We start from the raw sequence: 14,552 nt of genomic DNA, 5'->3' as shown, positions 1-14,552 counted from the left end.
GCCAGTCACAAAAGACCATTTCATTTATATGAATTGTCCAGAATAGGCAAATCTATAGAGACAGAATAGGTTAATAGTTGCCTAGGGCTGGTGGGGAGGAAGTGGGATGGAATAGGAGGGTGACTGCTTAATGATATGGGGTTTCTTTTGGGGGTAATGAATATGTTTTAAAATTACTTACGGTGATGGTTGCACAACTCTGTGAATATATTAAAACTATTGTGCAGTTTAAATGGGTGAATTATATGCTATGTGAATTATTTCAATAAAGCTGTTAAAGTCAAATGGTTCTCAGGCATTAACAGTAGCCCTTTTATATTGTTTCTCCATCCTGCCAGTGAAAATAGTTTGAGTTGCACAAGACGCACAATTCCATTTTTATTGATTTATACTACTTTGTGGCTAAATATATTCACTAGTGATTATCATGTTTCTGTTAGTTTCTAGTGCCAAACTAAAAAGAAAAAAGAACTGGTTTGGAACAGCAATATATACAGAAGTAGTTGTAGATGGAGAAAGTAAGAAAACAGCAAAATCCAGTAGTTCTTCTAATCCAAAATGGGATGAACAGCTAACTGTGTAAGTATCTGGTATATAAAGAATGCAAAATTTTTAAAAGAGAGTGTGCTTCTTGGAATGTTTTTCTTTTGGTGGTGTTTTTTGGGTTTTTTTGGTAAGATGACTTCAGAGTAAGGAATGCTATTTTTTAGTGTGACTAGACAATTTTCAGTATGAAAAAAGTTTTGGTTTCTTTGATTTTATTTAGAAATGAAGGGTAATAGTCCTTGTTTTTGCTTTACAAACTAATGTTTTCCATATAGCGATATTTTTTCTTATTGTCTTATAAAAATAAATAGGGTAGAAAATCATTTGGCATTTCTGAAATATAATGTTATAAATTTGTGTATAGTAAAAGTGTTATAACCAATGCAATCAACTGTCTTAAATCTTTAGGTATTAGTTCGAGTAGAAATTGTGTTATTTTGAAGTCTTAATAAGACATTTGATGTATTGCTGGTGTTTTGGTTTGTTAATTACAAAAACTTTTAATCTGGGTATTAAAGTCCTAATGTACTTGAAAGTAAATATTTGTTTTTATTTATAATTCAGGTGGTTTACTGTTTCATATAATATTTTTTCCTCAAATAAACTGAATTTATGGCTTTTCAAAATTATTGAAGTAAACCGTACTCTCCTGTATATTTGTTATAATTTTACTCTTACAGAAATGTGACCCCACAGACTACATTGGAATTTCGAGTTTGGAGTCATCACACTTTAAAAGCAGATGCTTTATTAGGAAGAGCAACAATAGATTTGAAACAAGCTCTGTTAATACACAATAGAAAATGTAAGTTTTTTGTTCTAGTCTTTGTTTCTTTAAAAGTTTATTTTAGACACTTTGAAAATATTCTGAAGTCCAAAAGCAAAAAAAAAAAAAAGTTTTGTATTTATAAAGGAGGACTTCATTTATTGCCTATGATTGCTTTTAAGTTTATAGCATTATATGAAATAGGAAATATTTACCCTGGCATTTCTCTGTCCAACAAATTTATACAAAATAATCCCAGCCATCCATGAGTATACCCAGTTATCAGTGACCATCAGTGATTTATTATATACATAAAGACTTGAAAAAAATGATCATTATCTGAACCTACTCTACTTTGTTTCTTGGCTAATAACAATTTTGTTTGTACAAAATAAATTCTAACTCTTAAAGTTTCTTTTTTTATTATCTAACTAGTTCATTTTAGAAAATATGGAGAATATAGAAAATCACAGAGGAATATAAAAATTATCTGTAATTTTTACTATCCAAGGATAACCCTTCCCAATAATTTGGTCTCTCATTCATAGATGTAAATTTTTTTTCTTCTTTGTATCTACTGGTTTATTCTCTTCTTTTTTTCATTTAAAAATATAATATGAGCGTTATGTTTCCATCATATTAAATTTTTCTAGTGTGAGGATTCTTAAAGTAGTTTAAGCTTCAATTATTTGTAAACTCCCTATCATGGTATGCAAAAACTTGGGGATATATACATGTATTTCTGATTCTGAGGAGAGTTCATTGCTTTTATCAAATTCTCCAAATACTGTGTGATCCAAAGAATATTAAAAACTGGACTCATAGTTTATGATTTAACTAATTTATTATTTGATATTTAGGTTTCTAATAGTTCACTCAAACTAATACCGCTCTAAATCTTTATGTTCATCTTATTTCCTTGGAAATTTTCTTACTCCTAACAGATGTGCTAGGTTAAGGGTTAAAATGCTAATTTTTAAGATAAGTTAATTTTTTGAAAGTTTTTAACAAAAAAACATTCATGTGTAACTGAAAAATCTGTTTTTGGACATAAAGAGTTATATGAGTCAAGAAAATGTAAAAGCCATACTAGTTTTTATGTACAGTGATTTTTAAAAAAAAATCTTCTTTTAAGCACTGAAAGTTTAATTCCCTGCTATGTCATGGCTTTTGGTCATTCAATTCATCTTGGTTACAGAAATAAGTAGTAGGTCTTGTAAGCATACAGTACCTTGCTTGGTCTGATGGTGGCTGGATTTGTACTTTTTTCCGGGCTCTATGACATTATTGGTATAAATATGTCATACTTCAGTTAACCTATGTTATTTCAGAATTGATTATTTGGTTTCAACTATTTATATGCTATTTCTGCTCTGGATTAAGCTTTTGCATGGGACCTCTTTTCTAGTACAAAAGTTATTTCTCATAATCTCACAACCCAGAGATAATGAGTGCTAATATTTTGATGAATTTTTGTCTACACGTGTATGTGTGTAATAATCGAGATCATACTCAGTTTCATGTTCTTCTTAGCTCTCAGTGTTATATCATGTGCATTTCTCTGTGTAATTCAGTGGTATTCTTTGAAAGCTAATTTAGTAGTTTCATAATGTTTTATCACAAACTGTAATTTTTAAACCATGCTCATACTGTTGCCATTTAGATTGTTTCCAAATCTGTTATATTAGACTGTACTGAACCTTCATAACAAAGATTATAATATTTATCTGCCAAAGTAATTTTGTAGGAAGGTTGTAATGTCTATATACTTGGAATTGAAACTCTTATAAATTGTATAAACTTAAAGCTATCTCTCATGATTTAATTGAGCAGAATATGCTCAGAGGAAAAACAAAATTTTATAAACATTCGTACATGTCTGAAGTCAGTGGCTTCAGAAATCATAGTAGCAGCATCTTATACACCTTAGGCAGTCAGTAATTTTTTTTTTCTTTTGAAAATTGAAAAGTGTATTAGTTTTCCAGGGCTGCCATACCAAAATACCACAGACTGGGTCGCCTAAACCAGGGGTCCCCAGCCCCTGGGCCATGGACCAGTAGCGGTCCGTGGCCTCTTAGGAACCGGGCCTCACAGCAGGAGGTAAGTGGTGGATGAGCGAACGAAGCTTCATCTGCTGCTCCCCATGGCTCGCATTATTGCCTGGACCATACCCCCACCCCCACCCCCACCCCCCAAGTCTGTGGAAAAATTGTCTTCCATGAAACTGGTCCCTGGTGCCAAAAAGGTTGGGGACCGCTGGCCTAAACAACAGAAATGTACTTTCTCACAGTTCTGGAAGCTAGAAGTCTGAGATCAAGGTGTTGACAGGGTTGGTTTTTTCAGAAGACTCTCTTCTTTGCTTGTAGATAGCCATCTTTGCCTTATATCGTCACATTGTCTTCCCTGTGCGTGTGTGTATCCATATCCAAATTACCTGTTCTTAAAAGGACACCAGTCATATTGGATTAGGGCCACCGTGATGACCTCATTTTAACTTAATTATCTCTTTAAAGATCGTGTTTCCAAATAAAGTCACCTTCTGAGGTACCAGAGGTTAGGACTTAAACATATGATAAACATATGAATGGGATGGGGTTGGGGGGGACACAATTCAGCCTATAACAAAAGGGAAGTAAATTAATTTCAAAAATTTAAAGCTGTGATAGAATCATAGTGCTTTAAAGGCAGACTTAAATGCCTGTGGGCATTAATCCCAGTCACTTATTTCACTGATTAAATAAATTAATCTAAGTGAATTGCTCAAGCAAGAAGTAATTGCAGTTTTGACTAGAGCACAGGTTTTCTTATTCTTAGTTGCTTAATTTTGAATAGAAGTAATGGGAAGTTAACATGGTTCTAGACAACCTGTAGAATTTATAAACTTACTCATAATTGATAAAATCCTTGGTTGTCTTTGATTCAGCCTCTTGGTTTAGCACTTGAACATGTCTCTCTTCAAATTTATGAGGCTAATTTCCTATACTCAGGGCCTTGACATTTTTTCTCATAAGTTCATGTTTTGATGTATCCCTTCTCCTGATATATTTGGGGTAAGGGCAGAGGATTAATTCATTTGAATAGGTTGTTTTTTTCTGAATATATTTACTTTCAACCTTCATGGTATAGTATGAATTGTTACAGTCATCCGTAGCCTTAAATAAAATTCTCAGCTAATCCAATATAAAACCATCTGTATTTTCCCAGTAAAAATCCGACTGCAACTTACTAGGGAAGTTCTTTCACTTCTTCACATTTAAATCCTAGCGAGCCTTCAAGTTCTTAACCTGAATTTGTTTTGTGTAATAAGCCTAGTTGGATGGCGTCCAAACCCATGCAATCCTTTGATACTTTGTCTCAGAACTTCTGTGGATTTAAGCCATCATTTGCACCTCAGCCTTTAGTTAGTTATGTGTTGGGATCACTTGAACACTGTTCTAAATTATGGAAATTATTTCATTGGCTTTGCAGAAATATGTGGTATTTTTAGCTCTTTTTTTTTATGTCAGTAGCAGTAGATACTGATATATGAGGTATATTTCTTTCTCTCAAACCTACTATTTCTTAAATTGCAAAGGAAAAATCCTGTTGTCAAAGAAAAAGCCAAACACTAGTGGTAAGGACATATTTTAATCAGTAATATACTTTTGCAATAAGGAAGAGGGTCCAAGTTGATCTGAACTCAGCTTCAGTTTATACAGAGGTAATTGGGCCTTTCAAAGGAAGAATGAAGGAGTAGAAAGAGGGGTGAATGGAAGCTAAGTGGAGTTAGGGAAGTGAAAAATTACAAGAGTTGATCAGTGTGAATGCAGTTAGGCCAGCTTTCTCTATTATTGAGAATTTTATTCTCCCACAGAGACTAAGACTGACTAAGATCCATCCTTCCTGATGATTACATTTCAGACAAATAGCTTTCAGGTCCCTGAGTAGGAGACACATATACATCTTAAAGGGACAGAGGAAGGATCCACCATTATAAGCTGTTTTAATAAATGCTTTTAGAAAGGGTGGCCTGTCACAGGTGTTGCCTTGATCAAACAGTAAATTCTTTCAAGGCTGGCTAGGGTCTCCTTGAGTTGTTAGAAGTCTTTTAACTTTGGGGAGAGTAGGGTGGATAAAATCTTTTGTGCTGAGAGTTTGCAGTATTTATGGGCCAAGGTTGAGGCCTAGTGGAGAAGGTGCCTCAGAGGAGCCTGAATTGAATTTGGGCCAGGAGAAAATCTTTGTCATCATATTCATGGGTGAACAGTGTAAGAATAGTGTAGCTAATTCCAAGGTTGAAGTGAATACAGAACTTCATTTTATATTTCAATTTTGAAACTGACAGAGCCACTTTAAACATTCCAGAGAGGAGTCAGATGGCTGCCTTTCAAACACTGGAATTGCACTGTTTTTTTTTTATTTTTTAATTTTTTATGGTGTTAGTAGCTTTTGTCAACAAAAGTATTTTGAAATCCATTAAAATCACTTCAAATTGAATTATGTCCAAAATGATTTTACAGTGAAAATTATCTCTTTACATTAAATGGTAGGGAAACAGAGCAGAGAAGTGTGTCATTTATGATAGAAGACAGAGCATAGTCAAATTTAAGTTTATTAAAGCAGTTTCTTTTAGCCTTATTTACTTAGTCAATACTAGTTATTTGTTTAGTTTACTAAGTCTTAAGTTCTCTTTTTAAAATTCACTTAGCATCAGCACAAACTAAGATATTTTAAGCCAAGGTTTTGAACAGTTTTTTCATTACTGGTGATAAATGCATTTCTGTTCTTTAGAAAGATTTTTAGGATTGAAATTACTAGGTGAAAGGGAATGAACAGTTTTAAGCCTCTAGCTATGCATGGCTGTCTAGTTGCTTTCCTGAAAAGTTACAATAATTTGTACACAAAATGTAGCATCTGAGAGTGCCCATTTGGAAATATACGCCCCATTAATAGATTAAAAAAATGTATATTTTTCTTACCAGAGTATTTCTTTAACTATTAATAAAGTCAGATGTTTATTGATCATTCGTATTTCATCATTTGTGATTGTCATGTTCTTTGTACATTTTTTATTGATTTCGTTTTTTCCTCACTGATTTATAAAAGCTCTTAGTTTTTTCTCCCAATCATTTGCCTCTATATTTGTCCCCAGTTTTGATTTATAGAAGTTTAATATTATTTCAGTCATTAAAGTTTATTCATTTTCCATTGTTATTATTCTCAAAGAATTCTTTCCAGTCCTTATATTTAATAGTTATCTGTTTTCTTCCACATTTTTTACTTTATTTTTACTTTAATTTCTTTTATAAATTCTGAAATTTATTTTGTTACATGATAGAAGATGGGAACCTAACACATTGACTCATAGTATGATATAATAGAAAGACTTAGGATTCAGAAGACCTGGTTATTCCTGGGATTGTTACTACAAGCTTTTGTAGCCTAATGTACTCGTTCTTTTCTCAAATTCTGTTATAATACATTCCTATATTATATAATGTATATAATACATTCTGTTATAATACATTCCTATCTTCTGCTATTTCGTACATTTGTGTAGTCCCCTCCCACGTTGAAACAGAGATGGTCTGTATGACCAATAGAATATGCAGAAGTAATGGTATACGACCTCCAAGACTTAGTCAGTGAAGACATTTCAGCTTTTGCCCTGGTCTCTTAGATTACTCACTCCGGGAAGAAAGTCACTGCTGTGAAGACTCTCCACAGGTCTGTAGAGGGGCCCAAGTGGAGAGGAACTGAGGCTTCTTCTCAGCAGTCAATCCCAAATTGTCAGCTCTGTGTACGAGCTACCCTTTAGGCAGATTTTCCCACCCCTCCCAAATTCCTGGCCCACAGAAACTGTGAGCAGTATTAAGTGACTCTTGTTATTTTAAGTGACTGAATTTTAGGATAATTTGTTACTTAGCAGTAGATAATACTGTGTGCAAGAAAAAAATAGCTTCAGAATGTGACTCTGAGTTAAATCTAATTCTGTAAAATGTCTTGAAAACCAAGATTTTTGAAGATCTGTTGTTTTCTGTGGGGACAGAGAGAGTGTGTGTTTTTGACAAGTCCGTGATGAAAGAATAAATTGTCTAGTCATATATGTAGCTTCCTAGAAACTCAGGTTCAGACTGTTCTTTTCCCCAATTAAAACTAAGGAAGAATGTCCAGGAGGTAGGAAATAATCAGCTACTGCCTGCCTTGTAAGTTTCCTGAGGATGGCTCTATCTTAATAGTTTATTTTAAATTTTATTAAGCACCTACCTTCTGTCAGATACTGAGGATACATCACTGAATTAGCTGAATAAGATCTCTGCTCTATTGGAGACTTCAGTTTAGTTGGGGAGATGGACCCCGCTGCGCCCCCCCCTTCCAATTCTGGTGGTAAGTCCATTGAAGGAAATAAGTGGAGTAATGGTAGGGAGGAGGTCTACTTTAGGCTGGTCAGGGTTTATCCTGCTTTCCCAGAGTGCACTATCCGCCACACACTAGGCAATCACATATTGAATGGATGAATATGTCTGAGTTGGCTTGTTTATACTGTAATAGAATAATACCCTCATATTCCAGCCCCTCCCAACACACACGTAGAGAGAATTATTTATGTGATAAGTCCTCCCAATTTTATGACTCAGAAATGTTATATCCCAATCTTCCATGTTATAATTGTGAAAGGCTAGATGTTATGAACAACCTCCCACTGCAGAACAGTTAGGTCCTGGATAGGACGAGTTTCTGTGGCATTGATGAGTTTTGCAAAGAGGCAGGGGTGGTCTCCAAGGGCCCCGTTCTTCCGGAAAAAAAAAAAAAAAGACAAAACCTTATGAACTAGAGTTAGTTTAGTGGATGATGCTGATAGCACTTTTGGCTGACAGCCAGCTAGGGGAGCTGAGCTTAGACTCCTGTAGTCTTGACTCTTGGGGTGCCCTCACACCACTGAAAGAATAAGAAACTGACCCCGCCTGTACTAAAGCCCAAAGATTACCCTTAGATTAATATCAGAAAATGAACTCAGCATCAAAGATCACAAATTGTAAGAAGCCACCCATAAGCAGAGGTTGGCAAACATTTTCTGTAAAGGACCAGATGGTAAATATTTAGGCTTTGCAGGTCATATAATCTCTGTTGCACCTATTCGGCTCTTCCATTGTAGTTGGAAAGCAGCCATAGAAAATATGTACATGAATGAGCATGGCTGTGTTCAACTAAAACCTTATTTACAAAAACAGGTAATGGGCCAGATTTGGCATATGGTCTATAGTTTGCTGGCCCCTGGATTCATTGATATCCAAAGAAGGATGATAAAGAGGAGGTCATGCTTTCATCAAAGTGAAATTCATGACACCAAAGACAAAAAAAAGCAGCTATGGAGAAAAACAGGTCATTTGCAAAGATTTGTAAATCAGGCTTACATAATTAGCAGTAATAGGATAAGATGGTGGAAAAATATCTTCAAAGAGTTGAGAGATCATTATCAATACAAAGTCAGCATGTCCAACAAATCTTGCAGGATGAGACTCCAAACATTTACAGATTTTAAAAAAATGAGAGAATTTACTACCAAGAGACCTACTTTAAAGTGATTTTTTAAGGCTATTCTTTTTTTTTTAAATTTTTATTGGAGTATGGTTGATCTACAATGTAGTGTTAGTTTCAGGTGTACAGCAAAGTGAATACATATATCCACTCTTTTTTAGATTCTTTTCCCATATAGGCCATTCTTTAAGAATCTACTCAAAGCCTATTGAGTAAAAGGCTATTCTTTAAGAATCTACTCAAATAGCTAAATATTTTAGGAACGAGAGCTGAACCTCCAAATTCCAGATACTTTAAATAGAGAAAGGTGACAAAAATGAAATAGAATGGTAGTCAATATAGTTTTCTTCAGACATAGATTATTAGAATCTAGATAAAACTGAAATTCATGGTTTTGTAGGGTTGGGTTTTTTTTTTTTTGGTACTTTAATATTAATATGTCCTCTAGTTTCTCTGTTTTTATTAATGTTGATTTTGTGATGTGGAGTGGAAATGAGGTTTATGGTGGTGAAAATGGTTGGGGTAGGTCTTCTACAAGGTTTTCTTTATTACATGGTTTTTAAATTTTTTGCAAAGAATTCCTGTCTAATGGTTAGTTGTTACAGATTTTTTTTTTTGTCTTATATTTTCTGTACTTGGGTAATTAGTCAATATGTTTGTGCTAGACATTTGGTAAATGGAAAAAAAAACCCAACAAATTTGTTAAATATAGGAGGGACGAAAGTCAAGGACATAATCTAAGAAGAAATATGTTTCATGATTTCAGAAGTGAAGATCAGATTGAAGTAACTGGCCTCATTTTGGATAATAATGGGATCACTAATACTTTTGATATGTATTCTGTGGGATAGGAGAAGTTGAAGCAAAATGACTTTGAGTTTAAGTAAGAATTAGATATCCTAATAATAGGAAGAAATATTTGGCCTTATATGAAAAAGAAATAATAAACTATTACCATTTATTGAGCACTTACTGTGTGTCAGATGTGGTGCTAAGAACTTTCTCTGTGGCTTTGCATTTGGACCTTATGACAGTTCCTTTAGTTTGATGCTTCTATCATCTCCATTTTGTAATGAGGAAACTGAGGCTTTAGGTAGCTTGACTACTTTGACTACTTACTCAAATACAGCTAGAAGTTCCTGAGCTGGGATTAAGAACCAAACCCCCTGACTCTCCTGCAGAAATTTTGCCTTAACCACAAGTCTTATGTGGTACCTTGGGACAAAGAACAAGTTTAGGCAATTGCTGAGCTTATTATCTAGATATATTTGTATATTCTCAGAGGTTTATGCTGTGCAAAGGGGCAATTAAAGGTGATATTGAAAGTATGTGGTAGAGGGAAAGGAGTTATTCAACTAGGTGAGAAAGGAAGTGATTCTGGTGTAGTATAGAAGGGCCCATAGATAAAAACACATATAATTCTTTCCACATGTAGCCGTCAAGCACTGAATTAGAGTAATTCTTGATATGTAGTTTTGATTTCTAAAACATATTTTTGTATATAACAAAAGTGTTTAAATTAGGGGTTTTTTTCCCCCCTAGTGGAAAGAGTGAAAGAACAATTAAAACTTTCCTTGGAAACCAAGAATGGTGTTGTGCAAACTGGTGAATTAACAGTTGTGCTTGATGGACTGGTGATTGAGCAAGAAAATAGAACAAACTGCAGCTCATCCCCAACCAGTAAGCTAATAACTTCATGTGTTTTCAAAATTTGAAGGAAAAAAAAAACAGCAAGAAGTATATAAAAACCTAGTGTCTTTCTTTTTTGTCATTCAGTGGAAATACAGCAAAATGGTGATGCCTTACATGAAAATGGGGACCCTTCGGCAAGGACAACCACCAGGTAGAATGTTTTATTTTAGTATTTGTGACAAAGTAATTAACATTTCCCACATATGAAGTTTTAAACCTTAGTTTAGAGTTTGCCATAGAATTTAAAAGCTTGTATCTAAGCATATCATTTGGTTGAATTCTTATCAAAGTAGTTTTTAGAAAAATAACAGCTTTAATGAGATAATACACATATCATAAGAAAAACGTGTATATTTCAGTGGTTTTTAGGTTAACAGAGTTGGGTAACCATCACTGCTGTCTAATTTCAGAACATTCTTACCATCTTCAAAAAGAAACTCTGTACACATGAACATTCTCTCTCCATCCCTCTTTCCTCCCAGCTCCTGCAGCCACTAATCTTCTGTCTCAGTGGATTTGCCTGTTCTGGCCATTTCTTGTAAATGGTATCATATAATATATGATATTTTGTTACTGGCTTCTTTTACTTAGCATAAGGTTCATCCATGTTGTAGCAAGTGTCAGAACTTCATTCTTTTTTATTGGAAATGTATTTTAAAAATCTGTATATAGGCATATTTTATCAGTATATAGAGTCAGATAATGTGGGGAAATGGTCATCTTATTGCTGTCTGAATTGGCAGCTTCCTGTAATCACTAGAAGATAGATGGTGCACAGATTGCGGTCTCCCCTCAGAGATCATTCTGCCATCTCTGTGATTCCCATATGTTCACATTTGATGACAGTTAATAGAGACTTCCTGTTTGAAATAATTTGTATTAGAATAAAAGCATGTAATAGCTCAAATATAGTGGAATGAACACCTGAAAATATATTGCTGTAAAATTGACTTGTTGCATTTGAAAAAGCATGCCAGTATATGACAAAGTGTGACTTTCATTAATCTGCAGTTACTAATATTATTCCTAAATTGCCATTAAATGATTTTCATAGAGCACTTGAACAGATCAGTATGTCTTCTGAATATATATTTGGCTTAAATTTATTTAGTATCCACATTATAATTTACACTGAGAAAATTCAGGACTGAAAGGGTACAACAGGTAGATTAAAATGCATTAGCGTGTGTGCATCTATATATATGTACATATATATATCTGTTCTTAATAATTTTTGAAATACAATTTTAGATGGATAAAGGAGCTTGAATCACTACCAAGCTAAAACCTAATATTGTTTATTGTATAGTAACACATTTTGAATCAAAGATTAGTTCTACAAGCACCAGGAGAACTTGAGTTGGGTTCTTTTACTTGGACTGCCAGATCACTGATCCTTGCTGGGTGTCTTGGGAGGGGTGTACAAATCAAAATCACTTGGGAAATTTTTCAAAACCTCACCTGCCTGAAGTTCCTCAACACATCTCATTCCAAATATGTAGGTGACAAGGGAAAGTATCGTTTATCGTCCAGATACTTACTGAGTGCCTGTTTGGTGCCAGACACTAGTCTAGGCACTAAGGATACAGTCCTGTTCCTGTGAAATTTTCATTTTGGTGGGATAGAGGTAGTCAGTAAACAAGTGAAGAAATAAATTAGCTAATTGGAGATAGCAATAAGAACTATGAAGTCATTGAAACACAGGACAGGGTGACAGGAATGTAAAGAAGCCTGTTTTAAAGAGAAATGTCAGGGGATCATCTCTGAGGAAGTGCCATTCGAACTAAAATTAAAAGGCCAAAAATGTACCATCCATGGAGAGATTTCAGGGAAGAGCATTCCAGACAGAGGAAAAACAAGTAAAAAGACCCTATTTCTAGTTAATTTATGCTCTGCAGACTCTTATAACTCTAGAATATATTTAACCTTTCTTTGATAATCTTCTAAGTCATTATAATTTTACTTCCTGTGTCTAATAATTTATAATAAACATTTGAAGACTTTTCAGCATGATTTTCATATAAAATTAATTTACTAGTATGTCTCCTGCAAGGTGGGCAAGGAAGAACTTGGAGAGAAATAGATCAGAGAGATAGATGGGGTGGGACAAACAACTGAGATGTGATCTGATTTATATTTTTTTAAAAATTAAGGCTGCTCTCTGGAGAAGAGATCCAGGGTGACCTGTGTATATGGAAAAGCTCTCTTGGTCACTTACATGGTATTGCCTAACTCCCTGCCAAAGTGTTTGATTTTGTAGTTGTAGATACATTTATTGCAGTATGAATGCACTGTAAATTCTTCTAACTCTGGGATATAATATTTCGCTTTTTCTGATCATCATGTACTCATTATTTTAGTGCTAGTACATAATAACTTGTGATCAATTTTTTAAGAATTTTTTGGTCTTTCAGTATTCAACAAAGTTCCAATAAACAGTTTGGAATTGATTTTTATAAGTTTCATGACCTTTTTGAAAATACTTTCAGAGCATTTTAAAATAAATATTAATATTCTTAAGCCTATTTAAGTCTATTTAAGACTATTTAAAATGTACAAATTGAACATTGGTTTGAGGGACTGAATTCATTTTGATTTAGTATATTTGTATATCTCAATATATTGATACATTTATCTTATAGTGTGTATACACTTAGAACCGAAAGTAATTTAAACTTTAATATAGCAAAGTATGTAATAAAATGTAAAAAATAACCTGTTAGAAAAGTAATCAGGGTATCTTTTGTTCATTACCTTTTATACCTATCATTTTGCTTCAATGTTAAGAGCTTGGTAAATATTTCTTATGAAACTTCTGATGAAAAGTTATTTAATTGTGGACTTCCCTGGTGGCACAGTGGTTGGGAGTCCGCCTGCCAATGCGGGGGACACAGGTTTGAGCTCTGGTCCAGGAAGATCCCACGTGCCGCAGAGCAACTAAGCCCGTGCGCCACAACTACTGAAGCCTCTGTGCCTAGAGCCTGTGCTCCGCAACAAGAGAAGCCACTGCAATGAGGAGCCCATGCACTGCAACGAAGAGTAACCCCCGCTCGCCGCAACTAGAGAAAGCCCACACGCAGCAATGGAAACCCAACGTGGCCAAAAATAAATAAATAGATAGGTTATTTAATTGTACTTAATTCATTGAAGTAAGGCTTTTTTTCTTTTTTTTTTTAATAGGTTGGCTGCTGAAGGTACTAATGGAATAGATAATCACGTACCTACAAACACTGTAGTACAAAACTCATGCTGTTCATATGTAATTAATGGAGACAACACACCTTCATCTCCATCTCAGGTTGCTGCCAGACCCCAAAACACACCAGCTCCAAAACCACTCACATCTGAGCCTGCCAATGACACTGGTAAGCATGGCTGCTTATGACACATTGTTTAAATGAAAATGAAATTAAATTTTATTATCTATACCTGTACTTTTCTTATCATACAATCTTTCTTAATCTTCAGTTTTATAAAATGAACGTGAAGATTGCAATACCTGAAATTTTTTCTAGTAATTTGAATTTTTCTAGATTATGTAGGAAGATATTCCAAAAATGTATTAGTTTAGAAATAACCACACAATGCACTAAGCAAGTACTTACTTGATAGCTAGATTCTTAGGCTGTATGCTACAAAAAATACTATTTAATTCATAATATAGAATATATTTCTAAAAGAACTTGAGGGAATTCATTGATTTGTTAGTAATGAATGGTTCCTAACCTTTTACCATACAAATATTTACTTCTTGGCACATAACTTAGTAGTAAAATGTACTGTGAGCTGATGTAACTCTCCAAAAGTTTTATATTTTCTAAGAGTAACTGTTATTCTATTATAGAAGGACTGCCTAAGGAAGACTTTTTTCTATAATCCTGTCTTTCGATGGATTCAGCTGTAATATTCATAAATCATTTTTTGTTTGATCTTTATAAATTAACTCAGATGAATTTCTTTCTTTTTTTTTTTTGCGATACTCGGGCCTCTCACTGTTGTGGCCTCCCCCGCAGCGGAGCACAGGCTCCAG

General features: G+C 34.2%; 1 protein-coding gene across 2 annotated transcripts in view; it reads left to right on the top strand.

Annotated features, from left to right (window-relative positions):
- Positions 1-14,552, top strand: part of WWP1 (WW domain containing E3 ubiquitin protein ligase 1) — a 112,333-nt gene that overhangs the window by 41,027 nt on the left and 56,754 nt on the right. For both annotated transcript variants that reach the window (XM_067711936.1, XM_067711937.1), the window contains exons 4-8: positions 441-579; positions 1,227-1,351; positions 10,373-10,510; positions 10,607-10,673; positions 13,703-13,887. In XM_067711936.1, coding sequence (XP_067568037.1) covers positions 441-579; positions 1,227-1,351; positions 10,373-10,510; positions 10,607-10,673; positions 13,703-13,887 — 654 coding nt within the window. The remainder of the gene's footprint in view (positions 1-440; positions 580-1,226; positions 1,352-10,372; positions 10,511-10,606; positions 10,674-13,702; positions 13,888-14,552) is intronic.

This window comes from Pseudorca crassidens, chromosome 17 (assembly GCF_039906515.1).
Source record: "Pseudorca crassidens isolate mPseCra1 chromosome 17, mPseCra1.hap1, whole genome shotgun sequence".
Classification (NCBI taxonomy): Eukaryota; Metazoa; Chordata; class Mammalia; order Artiodactyla; family Delphinidae; genus Pseudorca; species Pseudorca crassidens.
This window is presented reverse-complemented; position numbering and strand designations above follow the sequence as displayed.